The sequence below is a fragment of the Tasmannia lanceolata genome, unplaced genomic scaffold, assembly GCF_043159265.1.
Source record: "Tasmannia lanceolata isolate RefF3 unplaced genomic scaffold, GAP_Taslan_0.1 ptg000003l, whole genome shotgun sequence".
In the NCBI taxonomy this organism is placed as follows: Eukaryota; Viridiplantae; Streptophyta; class Magnoliopsida; order Canellales; family Winteraceae; genus Tasmannia; species Tasmannia lanceolata.
Window position 1 is genome coordinate 50,494,896 of NW_027518680.1, and position 13,587 is coordinate 50,508,482.

Consider the following 13,587-nt stretch of genomic DNA (forward strand, 5'->3'; position numbering starts at 1 on the left):
CGTGCAAATGAAGCAGATACAATTACATCAAGAGACAAAGGACACCTTTATCTTATGTTAGAAAAAAGAAAAATAATACCAAAACTAAAAAAGAAAATTGTTTTGATATGCAAGAAGATTATTTCTTAGAGAAGAAGACACTTTTTTATTCGAAGAAAGCATTTTAAGGATGAAGAAGAGGTTTAGAGAGGGATAGAGAGGGAACAAGTTGGTTAATTGTAAGGGACATTTGAAGTTGAGATATTGTTTTAGGACTGTGGTTAAAAGTTAAGACGTTTATAGTTATCATTTTGTTTTTATAGAATTAATTGTATTTATATCAATTGTTTTTATAGCAACACAATTGATGACAGGTCCATCTAACAAAAACAAACTTAGATATTAACTTTTTATTTGTCGCCTCTAGAAAGTATGATATATAATGGGAAAACGTGGGTGATACTCAAGGTTATTTGAAAACTTACAATTGCAAAGTTTTCCTTAACAGTTAAATAACTGTTAAATTTCTTTATCGATATCAAATATCTTACACATATAATTTCCATTGGCAAAATGATAATAGGGGCGAAAACTCACCTTGTCATATATGTTTAACATCTATTACAATTCCTAAAAAGTCCCCAATAGCCTTTTGACAGCTGGTTAAAACATATGAGACAACTGAGTTTGTGCTGGTTATGAAAATATAGTTCTTTCCCTATAGCCATTAAATAATTTATAGACGTAAATTTCTTTATAGCCATTAAATACCTTATTTTTTTTACAACCTAGCTTATAATAAAATGGCCAGTGCCATGCAAAAGTATATGATTTTGTAGCCAAATTCTTATGGTGTAATAGATAGTCAAAGCTTAAAAAATTATGCTATTTGAGTTATATATAATGGGTTTATTAAAATGCTATAGAGGATAAACATTATATGATATATAATAGAGAGAAATTATATGGTCCCGACCGTAAAGTCCAGTGTGAGCAGCACGATAAAAGTACCACTCGCTGTTGGATCATATATCAAGGGTGGTACCACCCACACTGGACTTGACGGTCGGGCACAATATAAAATCTCATATAATACTATAATAGATATGTTGTTCATATCTATAGGTCCTGTTTGGATTGCATAAATCTTATGGAAAAGTTAGGAAAGGAAAAATATTTGTAAAATTTCATATTTAAAAAAAAAATGAAAAATATAACTGGAACCAACCCTTTATCAAATCTTTACTTAGATGCCTTTGTTTTATGATAGTATTCCTCTAAATTTCCCACAATCATACTATTTTCATCTAAATCATCTATAGACAAAATTTTTCCATGAATTTGTTTTCGTCAAACTTTTTTCTTGCAAGCCCCCAATTCCAATAAAAGCATTTATAACAAAAAAAATTTCTAGGAAATTATTTTCTTTCTACAAATTTGAGGGAAATAAAATGATTATAGTTAATTTAGAGGGATATCATTATAAATTGAAGGTCCATCTAGCTAATAATTGAATAGGGTTGGTTCAAGTTAACTCTTTTAGGGGTTGGACCTGTAGCTCAATGGTTGAGGCTTTCTTTCTCAACCTTGAGGTTCGATCCCAGCTTACCTACCCAAAAAAAAATTACTTTTATTCATGTGTAAATAAAGTAGAGAGTTTTAGAAATATTTTTCCTTTCCAAACTTTTTTCAGAAAATTTCTGCAATCCAAAGAATTTATATTTATAGGTATCAAATGGTTCTTTAACTTTGCATTTAAGGCAATAAAGTATTGAATGGTTCAGTAACTCTGCATAGGCACTACCGTGTTTTGATTTTTGCACAAACTCATCTTGTCTTTTCTTTTTTAATTAGTTTTTGAGAACTGTAATAACCTTTGACAACTGCTTAAATAATAAAACATAATATGATTGGGTGATATATCCGCCACTTTTCATTACTTAGCCTGGACTTTTGCCAGTCATAGATACACTAGATCTGGGTGTACCAAGTAATGAAAAGGGGCGGATTTATCACTTCCCAATATGCTTTAGTACAACTAGTAAAAATGGCGAGCCATTTAGATTGTCCTTTAGTATTTAAAGGGCTTGTTAGAGCCTTTTGGGAACTGTAATAACCTTTTGACAGCCATTTAAATAATAAATACTAAAAGACAAGAAGCTTTCGCGGAATATCAAAAGATTGCAGCGATGATTTCATTTCCCTATAAATATATCAAGTTTGAGGAATGGTACGTCAATTGGTTGTGAGCCGCTTCAAAACAGTCAGAATTTTATTGGACAATGTGTTTTAAAAAATATATATATTCACTGTTTTGCTTCAGGTGTTCGGCGAAAAAAGAGTTGATTGAGGCAACCCACTGAATTTTATTGGACAATGTGTTTTTTAAAAAACAATGTATTTCCAATTTCTTATTTCCACTGCAAAGAAATCTGATTTTTTTCACTATCAGATGCTGAATTAAAACTATGAGAAATCCAAATTACAATGCAAAAAGGGCTGCAAATGTGAGAAATCCAAATCAAAATCTTCTCGGCATCCAAACGAGCCCTAATAGGATTTCATTTTTTCAAGGAGAACTGAAGATTTATTACAGAATCTTTATATTGGTTTGAAATTGGTCTGAGAATCACCCATTTCCATTATTGCAAGTTTTTCCTACTCATGAAGCATCCTTGTCTGTCGTCAAAGCTTCTGATTTCTGCAATGTCATTGATGAAATAAACCCATCGAGAAAACTGCACTTAAAACGCCTTTGGGAGAAGCTTTCGCTTGATGCTAGCATTCCTCTTTGATCTTTTCCGGATAAGTGAAATAAAGCTTACTGTAAGAACAAATAAAACAAACATAAGGCAGTACTATTAAAGCCTACATCTAAATATGTGAATTCAAAAAATAAGAGAGAGTAAAATGTAAGCTAAGTTTAAGTGAAGAAATATTTTAAGAACAAAAATAGGTCCTCATGTAGAAGAAATAGACAGAGTAATTAGTCACAAAAAAGACAAGTTTATGCAACGACGACGTTATTGAATATTTTATTATTTCTCACATCTCTTTTGGCTCAGAATGGCTACGTTATTGAATATTTTATTATTTCTCACGTCTCTTTGGTTGAGAACGCCGTCGGAATATCAAGTACGCTGTCGAATTTTCTGGGTTCAAACATGTATTCTAAATGTATCGAGTACGCCGCCGGAATATCGAGTACGCCGTCGGAATATCAAGTACGCTATCGGATGTTCTGGGTTCAAACATGTGTTCCAAACGTATCGAGTAAGCCGACAGAATATCGAGAACGACGCCGGAATATCAAGTACACTGTCGGATTTTTAGGTTCAAATATGTGTTCCAAACATATCGAGTATGCCGCCGGATTCTGGAGTACGCCGCCGGAATCTTAAGTACATAAAAATACTTTCACTTGTCAAGGATCTAACAGTTTCTGCTTATTGTAGACGACAACGATTAAAATGAACCCAACGCTTTTTTGGGTTCAAACATATGTTCAAACAAACGAAAACGATGACAGCTAAAATCAAATGCATTAAATCTAACTTTAAGATAATGATTGACGTTACTGTCATCATGTCGAAAGGATATTGGGGTCTTTTTCCCACCCATTTTTTGAAGAATCACCTTTGCTAAAAAGATTTTGGGTGTGTACGGCAACACTTGTCATTCTCCCCTATAGAATCAGGTAGAAATGGATCTATGATAATCGAAGTAAGCGACTCCTAGTCGTGCCTCAGATTCTCATCCTTTTTTGAAAAAAAAAATGGCTTGAATGTCATCCTTTATACATGTTAAACGTAGAGTTTAGAGATATGGGCTTGGCGGGTCTAATTTGCAGATTGCAAAACTACCTTTTTTGGATTTTATTGCGTTGCATTCGAGCACCTACAAAATGGGCAGAAGCCATTTAAATTATGGTTGCGAACACGCCCTTTACTTATTGAAAATTATTTCCAGTAAGTTAATTCCTAGATGCTACTACGAAAGCATAAGGTATAATCAAAGAAAAGGATAAACATATCATTTAAGCACTCTATAAAATGATAAATTTTGTTCAAACACTTAGTTTTCATATCGAAACTTTCAACTAATTTTGATGTGAGACGCATTAATATTGAATTTCATAAGAGAAGAAAATAATAGCATTAAATCCATTGTCTCACGGATATGATCGGTTCGGCCAAGCATATATATTTGAAACTCTTTCTAATTAAAAATTAGGATTGGTTCGAGTTATCTTTTCTGTGCATACAAAGAAGTCATAACTTTTATAAATATTTTTCATTTTCAAAAAATTTCGAATAATCCAAAAGCCCCAATAATGAGCTTTCGTGAAAATCAACCTGTGGATTCGGTGTATAACCCGAAATCATCGTTGTCCAACTGACAGGCATCCAATGAGGGATTTCATAAAACACTAACTCACATTACCTTGAAATGAGTTTGGGAAGGAGATGAAGGGTTGCAGTATGTTTTTTTAGGTTTTGCTTGGTGACAACTGGCAGGGCATAACGAAGAAATTGATGAAAGACTCTAGAGATCTATTTAAATAAAAGACCCTGTTTGGCGAAACTGGAGAAAGAACATCCAAAACCAAAATTTGTGATAGGAAAAAGCCAAAAAGAACTGAAAAATCGAAATCCTCTTTTAGAAGAGAAAAACGCACAATCCAAATCCTCCTACAAAAAAAGAATTAATAATCCCTGTTTGAAGAAATCCCCTAAAATTTTATCATCCTAAAAACCAAAACAAAATTCAGGATCCCTAATTAAAATCCATCCATTTAAAGGGAAAAAATGGAAAACAAAAGGAAGCAAGAAAACTCATCTTTGGTTCGTTTGCCGGAGGGAGAATAGCTCGGTTCGGAATCCATATATAATTCTTACCAGTCTCTTTCATTAATGAATGAAAAATAAAAATAAAAAATATTTATGTTCAAAGAGAAAATGATACCCAGAGCAGGACATAAAAGAGAAGCAAAAACAAAGCATGTGACAAGACTTTGAGAGGGGAGGCGGTGAGAAGGAGGCGGTTGAGAGCAGTGGAGTTTTCAGGAAGGGAATCCAGCGAATGCCAAACGGGCAGATAATAGGGTTTCGTTTGGAGTCTTTGGACGGACATGTAAGGGTCATTGGCAATGGAATTGACAAAAATAGCCATCAGAAATTGGATACACATGGAACTTTTCCTAAAATACAATGGGATGTAGAAAGAATTTAAGCAAAAGTTGGGAACGAAAGCGATAACTTTTGGATCTTCTCCAGGGGCAAAGTAAGTGATCGGGATGACAAATATACCCCTGCAAAATTGAGCAGGGCGGAGACAAATGTACGGTATGGCCCGTACCATAGGATGATCCAAATCGTCCATTAGATGGGCCACTACCTACCTAGGTTGTGCCCCAAAAATAATTTTCATAGGTTGATCCGAACCCTCCGGTCTATAGAGGGTTATAGGTTGATCCAAACTGTCCATGTGATGGAACCATGGTTTTAAATTTCAGTAATTTCGGTCCGAAATTTCGATTAAATGCCATTATTTATTTTAAAAAAAGTGTTACAAAATTTCAGAATTTGGAATTTCGGTTCGGTCAGAAATTTCGAAAATTCAGTCCGGAATTTCGAACCAAATGACCAAATTTCGGACTGAAATTTCGGATTTCGCCAAAATTTCAATTTTCGGTGGGGTCCGAAACGGTTACCGAAACCAAAATTGTAAACTATGGATGAAACACAACATCAATCGGTTGTGCCCGTAAAATCATTTCCATAGGTTGATCGTAGCCCTCCAATCGATATAGGCTGATCCTGCCCTCCAATCGATAGAGGTTTCCATAATTGTTGTTCCTCTTCAGGTGCCCGGAATCCGTCAATATTTTGCAAGTGTCCTACGTGAGTAATAAAAAGTAGTTCTTTCGTCATTGTCATAAGACTTTACCTTTCTTGGTAGTTTTTTGCTGTAATTGTTATAGACAGGTACCATGTGTCGGTACTTTTCGTATGTAGATTATGATTTTACCCTCAAAAAATTTCTCATAGAGATAGATGTTAGATATTAGAAAAGGGGTTAATGGTAAAAGAAAAAGTTAAGGGCATTATTTTTGGACGTTTGCCCAGGGTATTTATTTATTGCCCAACATGAATGCCGAGAATACCGCTAAAGAAAATAAGAAATGTCAATGCAAAAGGTATTGTGCTTGGCTGTGGGACATGAATGGAAATAACGAAAAAAGTGAGGATGACTTTAACCCCTGATTCACGCCTTATATATAGTATATTAGGATTATGAAATCATGGTAGTGCCATTATTAGTACTTCGGTAGAGTTTAAAGTATTGAATTGTTCTTTAAAAGTATCTACTATTATTTGCACTACAATTTTTGATAATTGCACTGACTCACATTGTCTTTTCTATTTTAACTGCCCTTGAGAAATTTTTTAGAATTGTAATAATCTTTGGAGGCTGGTTAAATACTAAAAGACAAGGTAATTTCGTGTAATTATCAAAACATAGTAGTGCCAATATCATTATCCTCAAAAATTCGATATGTAGAATAGAAGAGCTGATCTGTGAATTCCCACTTTGTCCTGGTAGCTTCACCCCTTCCACCTCTTCATTTTCAGGAGTGAAAAATAGTGAAGTAGTGAGGAACTCGTGGAAGCTAAAGAAAAATGGGAAGACGAAGAGCTCTCTTTCTCAAAATCCTCCTCTTCCTCTTCGCTCTCAACACTATTTCCCTCTTCTTCTACTTCTTCACTTCTCATTCCCACCACCTCCCTTCCAAAACCTCCACGGAAAACCACCAAACAGAAAACCACCAAACGGAAAAAAACCTCCTTAACAAAACAAAAAACCACTTTCCTTTCCATGGAAAACCCTGGCCAATTCTCCCCTCTTTCCTTCCCTGGTCTACAAACCCTAATCTCTCTCTTCGATCCTGCGAGGCGTATTTCGGCAACGGATTTTCTCGCCGGATCGATCTACTCCGGCCACCGGAGAAGATCAATCCGGCCGGAAAAGGATGGTTCCGATGCTTTTTTAGTGAAACCCTAGAGAGCTCGATTTGTGAAGGGGGAAGGATCCGAATGGATCCGGATCGGATCCGAATGTCTAATGGAGGTGAGGATTTGGAATTAGTGATCGGACGGTCAGAAGAAGAGGAATTGCCTGTTTTTGAGGAAGGGGCTTTTGAGATTGAGATTGGAGAGAGGGATTTTAAAGATGGGAAATTTGTGGATAAGGATTTTCTTGATAAATTTGTGCCACGAGGTGATGTTTCGACACATACAATGCGTGGTTTGATCGATTCGATTCGTGTTGTGAGATCAGAGGAGTTTAGTTGCTCTCAGGTAGGGTTTTGATGCTTATGTTTATTTATTAAATTTTGTCTTTTTTGATTTGTTAGGTTATTTTTATTAACTAATGACTTGCAAGTTTCTAAATTTAATTGCATCTTGAAAAAAAATTCCATTGCATTTCAGTTTCTGTGTGAGGTTTGCACCTCTGCAACCTGAATGTTACAAAGAAAACACACAAAGAAGAAAATTTTGATGAATAATTTTTTATTGATTTGGCATGGCGTCTACAACCCCTTTTGACATCTCAGGACTCTAGATTATCTAGGACTCATACCCTGTCCAACTACATGCGATCATTAAAAAAATAGCAACAACCCACAAAAAAACAGCAAGGTAAATCACAAATAAAAACAGCAAGTCTGTTATGTGTATTTTCTTATGTTGTATGTGGGGTTAGTTAGTGCATAGTAGTGGGTATGTGTTTTAGTGTAATGGGAGTTAGTTGTGGCTAATGTGTTTAGCGTAGTGGGAGTTAGTTACTTATGATGTGTCTTGTTAGTGGGTAAGTGTGCTTGTGATGTGGCACTCCCTCTTGCTTGTATTTATGTAGTAGCAATTCAATGAAAAGAAAAAACGAAGAATTTTACAGCAGCAAAGGAAACTTTCTTTAGGAGAGTCATGGCTCCTCTCGAATCGAGCCGTTAGGACGTCCGGTTGCCTTGAATCAACCATTCCCCTCTCTATTTCTCTTTTATTTAGTTTATTTGTGTTACGGCCGATTAGGCACGTAACAAAGTCAGCAAAGTAAATCACCGAAAATAACAAGGATAAAGACTCCTCCTGAGACGTAACATTGGCCCCTCCTAAGAACAGCCTTGTCCTCAAGGCCAAAAAGTTGGACTCCTGCACCTTATAAAGTAGCTCCCATGTAGCCTCTTCCACTGGTCTGTTGGTCCAGTTCACCAAAACTTCAGTAACAGCTCGGTTCTGCTGCCTTTTAACCATTCTTGGATCCAATATCCTTTCTGGCTCAGCTGGAAGATGTCCTTCATCATCTAATGGCAGTAAAACAGGCTGAATATGAATAGTGGCCCCCAATTTGCGCTTAAGGCATGAAACATGGAACACTGGGTGGATTTTGGAACTTTGGGGTAGCTCCAACTGATAAGCAACAGGTCCCACCCTTTTGAAAATTTTGAATGGACTGTAGAACTTGGGAGAAAATTTAAGATTAGTTCTTCTGGCAACAGAAACTTGTCTGTAAGGTTGGAGTCGCAAATAAACCCACTTCCCCACTTCCCCACTCAAAATTCTTGCTCTGTTCGATGACGATCAGCGTATTCTTTCATACAGTGTTCAGCTATCCCAAGGTGGCGTTTCAAATCACACAGAGCCGCATCCCTATCTTTGAGGTTCCGTTCAACAAGGTCGACATTGGTGTCCCGGTGTATACAATGCCACTGTCGGTGGGGGACGACCATAAACAATCTCAAATGGGGTGGCATTGGTGGATGCATGAAATGTGGTGTTATTCCACCATTCTACCCAAGGCAACAATTGGACCCACCGACTAGGGTAATCAGCCACAAAGCAACGTAAGTAAGTTTCAAGGCAATGGTTAACTCTTTCAGTCTGTCAATCGGTTTGCGGGTGATATGCTGAGCTCATGCAAAGTTGGGTACCCTGAAGGCGGAAGTACTCTTGCCAAAAGTTACTGAGGAATATCATATCTTGGTCACTGACAATCGCTTTAGGCATTCCATGGAGCTTTGCAACGTATTGGATGTAAAGTTGTGCAATCTTGACTGCGGTATAAGGATGTGATAATGAGATGAAATGACTATATTTAGAGAGGCGATCCACAATTATTATAATCGAGTTTTTCCCTCTTGAAGATGGTAGCCCTTCAATAAAATCCATACTAACCTCTGACCATACCAATTCAGGGATTGGTAACGGTTGAAGCAACCCTGGAGGAGCCAAACTTTCTGCCTTGTTCCGTTGGCAAATTTCCCATTCCGCAACTTATTGCTGCACCACTTTCTTCATTCCGGGCAAAAAAATGCTAGAGCTAGCCGTCTATATGTGCAAAGTCCTTCAGAATGGCCGCCCTTGGGAGTGTTGTGAAACTCATGTAAGAGTTGCTCCACCATTGTTGATTCTTTTGGAACCACCAATCTACCTTTGTAGCGTAAGTAGGACCCATTCCATGAATAACCGGGCAATGAGGATGGGTCTGCCTGCAATTTTTGTATAACCTCCTTAGTGTCATCATGTCTGTTCCATTCTACCATCAAGTCACTAATTAAAGAGGCTTGAGGGTGTTGAAATGGCAGCCAATTGAGTGTCTTCGAATTGACGAGACAAGCCATCTGCGGCAAGATTTTCCTTTCCCCTTCGAAAGACAATCTCGTAGTCATAGCCCATCATCTTAGCAGCCCATTTTTGCTGCTCAGTTGATCCCATGCGTTGTTCAAGGAGGTATTTAAGGCTCTGATGGTCTGTTTTGATTTGGAAGTGTCTACCCAACAAATAGTGTCTCCATTTCGCCACCGCTTGCGTTATAGCAAGCATCTCTCATTCATATGTAGAGAGGGCTGCACTACGTTCATTGAGAGCCTTGCTAAAGAATGCTATTGGCCTCTAATTTTGCATTAATACAGCCCCTAATCCAGTCCCTGAAGCATCACTTTCGATAACAAATGGCTGAGAAAAATCTGGAAGGGCTAGAACTGGAGTTGACGCCATAACAGACTTTAATTTTTTGAAAGCCTCCTCTGCTGATGGGGTCCATTGGAAGTTGTATTTTTTCAACATTGCTGTAAGGGGAGCACTTATGTGCCCGTAATCCCGCACAAACTTGCGGTAATAGCCTGTTAAGCCGAGAAAACCTTGGAGCCCCTTGATCGTTGCAGGTTTGGGCCACTCAATCATGGCCTGTATCTTGGTCGGATCAGCTGCTACTCCCTCCGAAGATATGATATGGCCTAAATATTCAAGCTGAGTTTGGTCAAATGAGCACTTGACTTGCTTTGCATAGAGTTGATGCTTCAACAAACACTGCAATACGATCTCAACATGCCTTAAGTGTTGCTCCCAGGACTGACTATATATTAAGATATCGTCGAAGAAAACTAAGACAAATTTTCTTAGAAATATCTCGCTCATTAAACTCTGAAATGTCGAGGGAGCATCAGTCGGAATTTATAATGACCCTCATGAGTACGAAAGGCGGTCTTGGTTACGTCCTCTTGGTGAACTCAGATCTGATGGTATGCAGACCTCAAATCAAGTTTTGAAAAGAATTTTGATCTGTATAACTCATCTAACAATTCATCTACGGTAGGGATCGGAAACTTATCTTTGGCGGTGGATGCATTGAGGGTTCTGTAATCCACGCAAAGACGCCATGATCCATCCTTTTTTCGCACTAAAAGTACAGGTGAGGAGTAAGGACTGCTGCTGGGTCTAACAATGCCAGTTGCGATTATTTCTTTAACAAGTTGTTCGATGATGGACAATCAGAGTGTAGAGCTCTTTGATTTCCTTCCTCGATAAGTGGGGTGTACTTTTTTCTTCTTTTGCCTTGTTTTTTTAGTCTCTAATGTTTTTCCTTGAGGTGTACTTACTCAGTCGCCCTCTTATTAATGAACTCTGCCACCATTTAAAAAAATGTAAAAATACGCACATGTAAAGGAGATCAAAATGTAATTCAACCGAAGTTGGGCTCATCTACTTTTTCTTTTTAGAATACTTTGAATTACAAACACAGTGTAAAACGATAGTGTACTGTGTACACACAAAATACTTTGATTAGAGAAGTCATTGCGATGAACTCTTTAGCATGGGACATAGGTCACTATGCGGTACAAAGTGACGGTTGCCCATGCTAGGACTCGTTGCAGTGTACTGATTGAAGTTAAGGGATTATCTATGGAATTTCCAATGACTTTATATTTATCTATATTTAATTTGAGTGCGTTTAAAATGCTCAAAACATGCACGATAATTAAATATAGTGAGCCTGACAATATTCGTTGAGTCGATTAGGATAAATTGTAATTTTTATTATTTGGAATATTCTCGAAAAAATTAGTGACATAATTCTTGCAAAATTAGTATATTATTAAATACTTATTTTCTCTAATAATTATGTTCTAGGAATTTCCAAAATGATTAATAATATTTTAGACGAACAAGTCGAGGAATATTTTGAATCGACAAAATTCAAAAATAAATGAATAATTGGGAAACGGTAAAATTCCTTGTTTAAACTCAATTCAAAATGGGATTTAATAAACGTATTTAATTGGAAAAATTATTGAAGGACATTGTGCACATAATGGCTAGTAATCAATTGATGATTGCTAAATTAGTGATTACAACATTGGTGAAGGGATACCCAATTTGCCCCTCGAAAGTTGGAAAATTACCCGACCTAACCCTAGGTCTAGGGTTTTATGGAAAGCCTATAAAAGCCAAAGAGATCCACTTCCTAGCATCTGAGCACAACACAATTCCTGGATTTTAAAAATTGGAAGAGAGCACCATCGATCTCCAAGGTGAACAAAGAGTGAATCGGCTTGGTCGACACGATTCAACATCTCTAGATCCACGATCCGTTCGTCCCATTTTTTTTTTTTTTTTTGGCTTTTCAATATCTCACATTGATATCAGAGCAAGTTTGGATTTGGAGTTCTTAATAGTTGATACTCATGCCCTCCTCATCGGTGCTCAAAACCGTAAATCAATCTGATTTTGACTTGGGGTTGTTGATTGGAATAATATCGCTGACCTTGTTGCTTGTTGATTGGAATAATATTTTCACCGAAACAGTGACATAGAACCATTGAAATCTAAATAGAAAATCACCGGAAGTAATTTTTGTCCACCCGCACCCTGTACTATCTCCGGCATTGCACCTCGCCGTTCAAGTTCCATCTTGCTTGACATCCTCTCAGCGATCCAATTGCTGCACACAACCAGCTTGAATACCACCCACCTTGTTCCTGTTCTTGTGTGGGAAACAAACAAGGAAGGTGGTGAACCGCCTTAGGGCTCTTGTGTTTTGGTAAAAAGGCTATCAGAAAACTCTAGGTTCTGGGGACCACAAATCTAGAAAGCTCCCATTTGAACGAAAGCTGAATTTTTGGGATTTTCTAGACGGATTTTCATGCTGATTTCATGTAAAGATTTGATCCTGTCACAAACGGCAAGCCATCCAGACCCTCTATCGTTTGCTTGATATCAGTTCCATGATCGATATGGATCGTCGATTTAGATCGAGCAAATATGTTCATCGGATTGATGCGAAAATTCAAATCCACGACAATTTAGAGATGGAGATCAGATTGAAACAGTCAAATTGTGCCACAGAATAATAGGAGCCGTCCAAATCAGTTAAGATCAGTTAAGATCTGATGGGAGATTGTTAAAAGATGTATATGCCCTAAGGGTAGTTGTGTCATTGTACTTATCTTTCACACACACATATAAATGAATATATATTAGTGAGGGGGAGCTTCTCTCTAACAAACTTTTTTCTCTCATTCTCCTCTCTTCTCTCTTCTCTCAACTTGGTATCAGGGCCCTAGGTTTTGATCCCTTAGGGACCACCATTGTTCCTCCCCTTCCTCTTCCTTGGCCCTCACCTACACTCGACCTAACCCTAACCTCTCGCCCTCACCCTCCACCCTCACCACCCCTCCCTCGACCTCTCTCGCCTCTTCTCCCTCTCTATCTCTCGATCACTCTCGCCTCTTCTCTCCTCCACAAAACCCAAACCCGACCCCACTCAATGCTCCCTCCACGTAAACCCAAACCTGCCCCTACTCCACGCTCGGCTCCACCCTCCACCATCTTCAACCCCTCCCAAACCCTATACGACCCTCTCCAAACCCTATTCAAACCTTCCTAAATCCCTTCGCCTCCATCTTTCTTGCCTCCACCTTCTAAACCCTAACCCTAATCCTCCCACTACACCAAATCCTAATCCAATCCTCCTCTCTCCACCCCTAATCCTCCTGTGTCATCTTCCCATCTAATCTCTCTCAAGAAACACTAGTGTTCCTATATAAACTCCTTTCCAAGAAACACTAGTGTTCCTTTCTTTCACTTAACTCTTCTCCGTCATGCTCTGAATCATCTCCGTCACAATCCTATTCCTTCTCTGCGGCTTCGATCTCATCTGTTAGCTTCTATTCTCACTCTGGTTAGTAGCCCTATGTCTGCTTCTGCTATGTGTCTTCTTCGGAGCTGTGGTATGGTGTCTGGGTCCATCTCGTGATTTTCCCCTTCT

The 13,587-nt window shown here is 37.9% G+C and overlaps 1 protein-coding gene across 3 annotated transcripts in view; it reads left to right on the top strand.

The window, feature by feature from the left end:
- The first annotated feature begins 6,573 nt into the window (after positions 1 to 6,573).
- Positions 6,574 to 13,587, top strand: part of XYLT (beta-1,2-xylosyltransferase) — a 43,706-nt gene continuing 36,692 nt past the window's right edge. For 2 of the 3 annotated variants that reach the window (XM_077365716.1, XM_077365730.1), the window contains exon 1: positions 7,202 to 7,340. Coding sequence is in view for 1 of the 3 variants with exons in the window: in XM_077365715.1 (XP_077221830.1) it covers positions 6,663 to 7,340 (678 nt within the window). In the remaining 2 variants the exon portion in view is untranslated. Of the gene's footprint in view, positions 7,341 to 13,587 lie in introns of all 3 variants that reach the window. The other variant, XM_077365715.1, reaches the window with a different exon arrangement.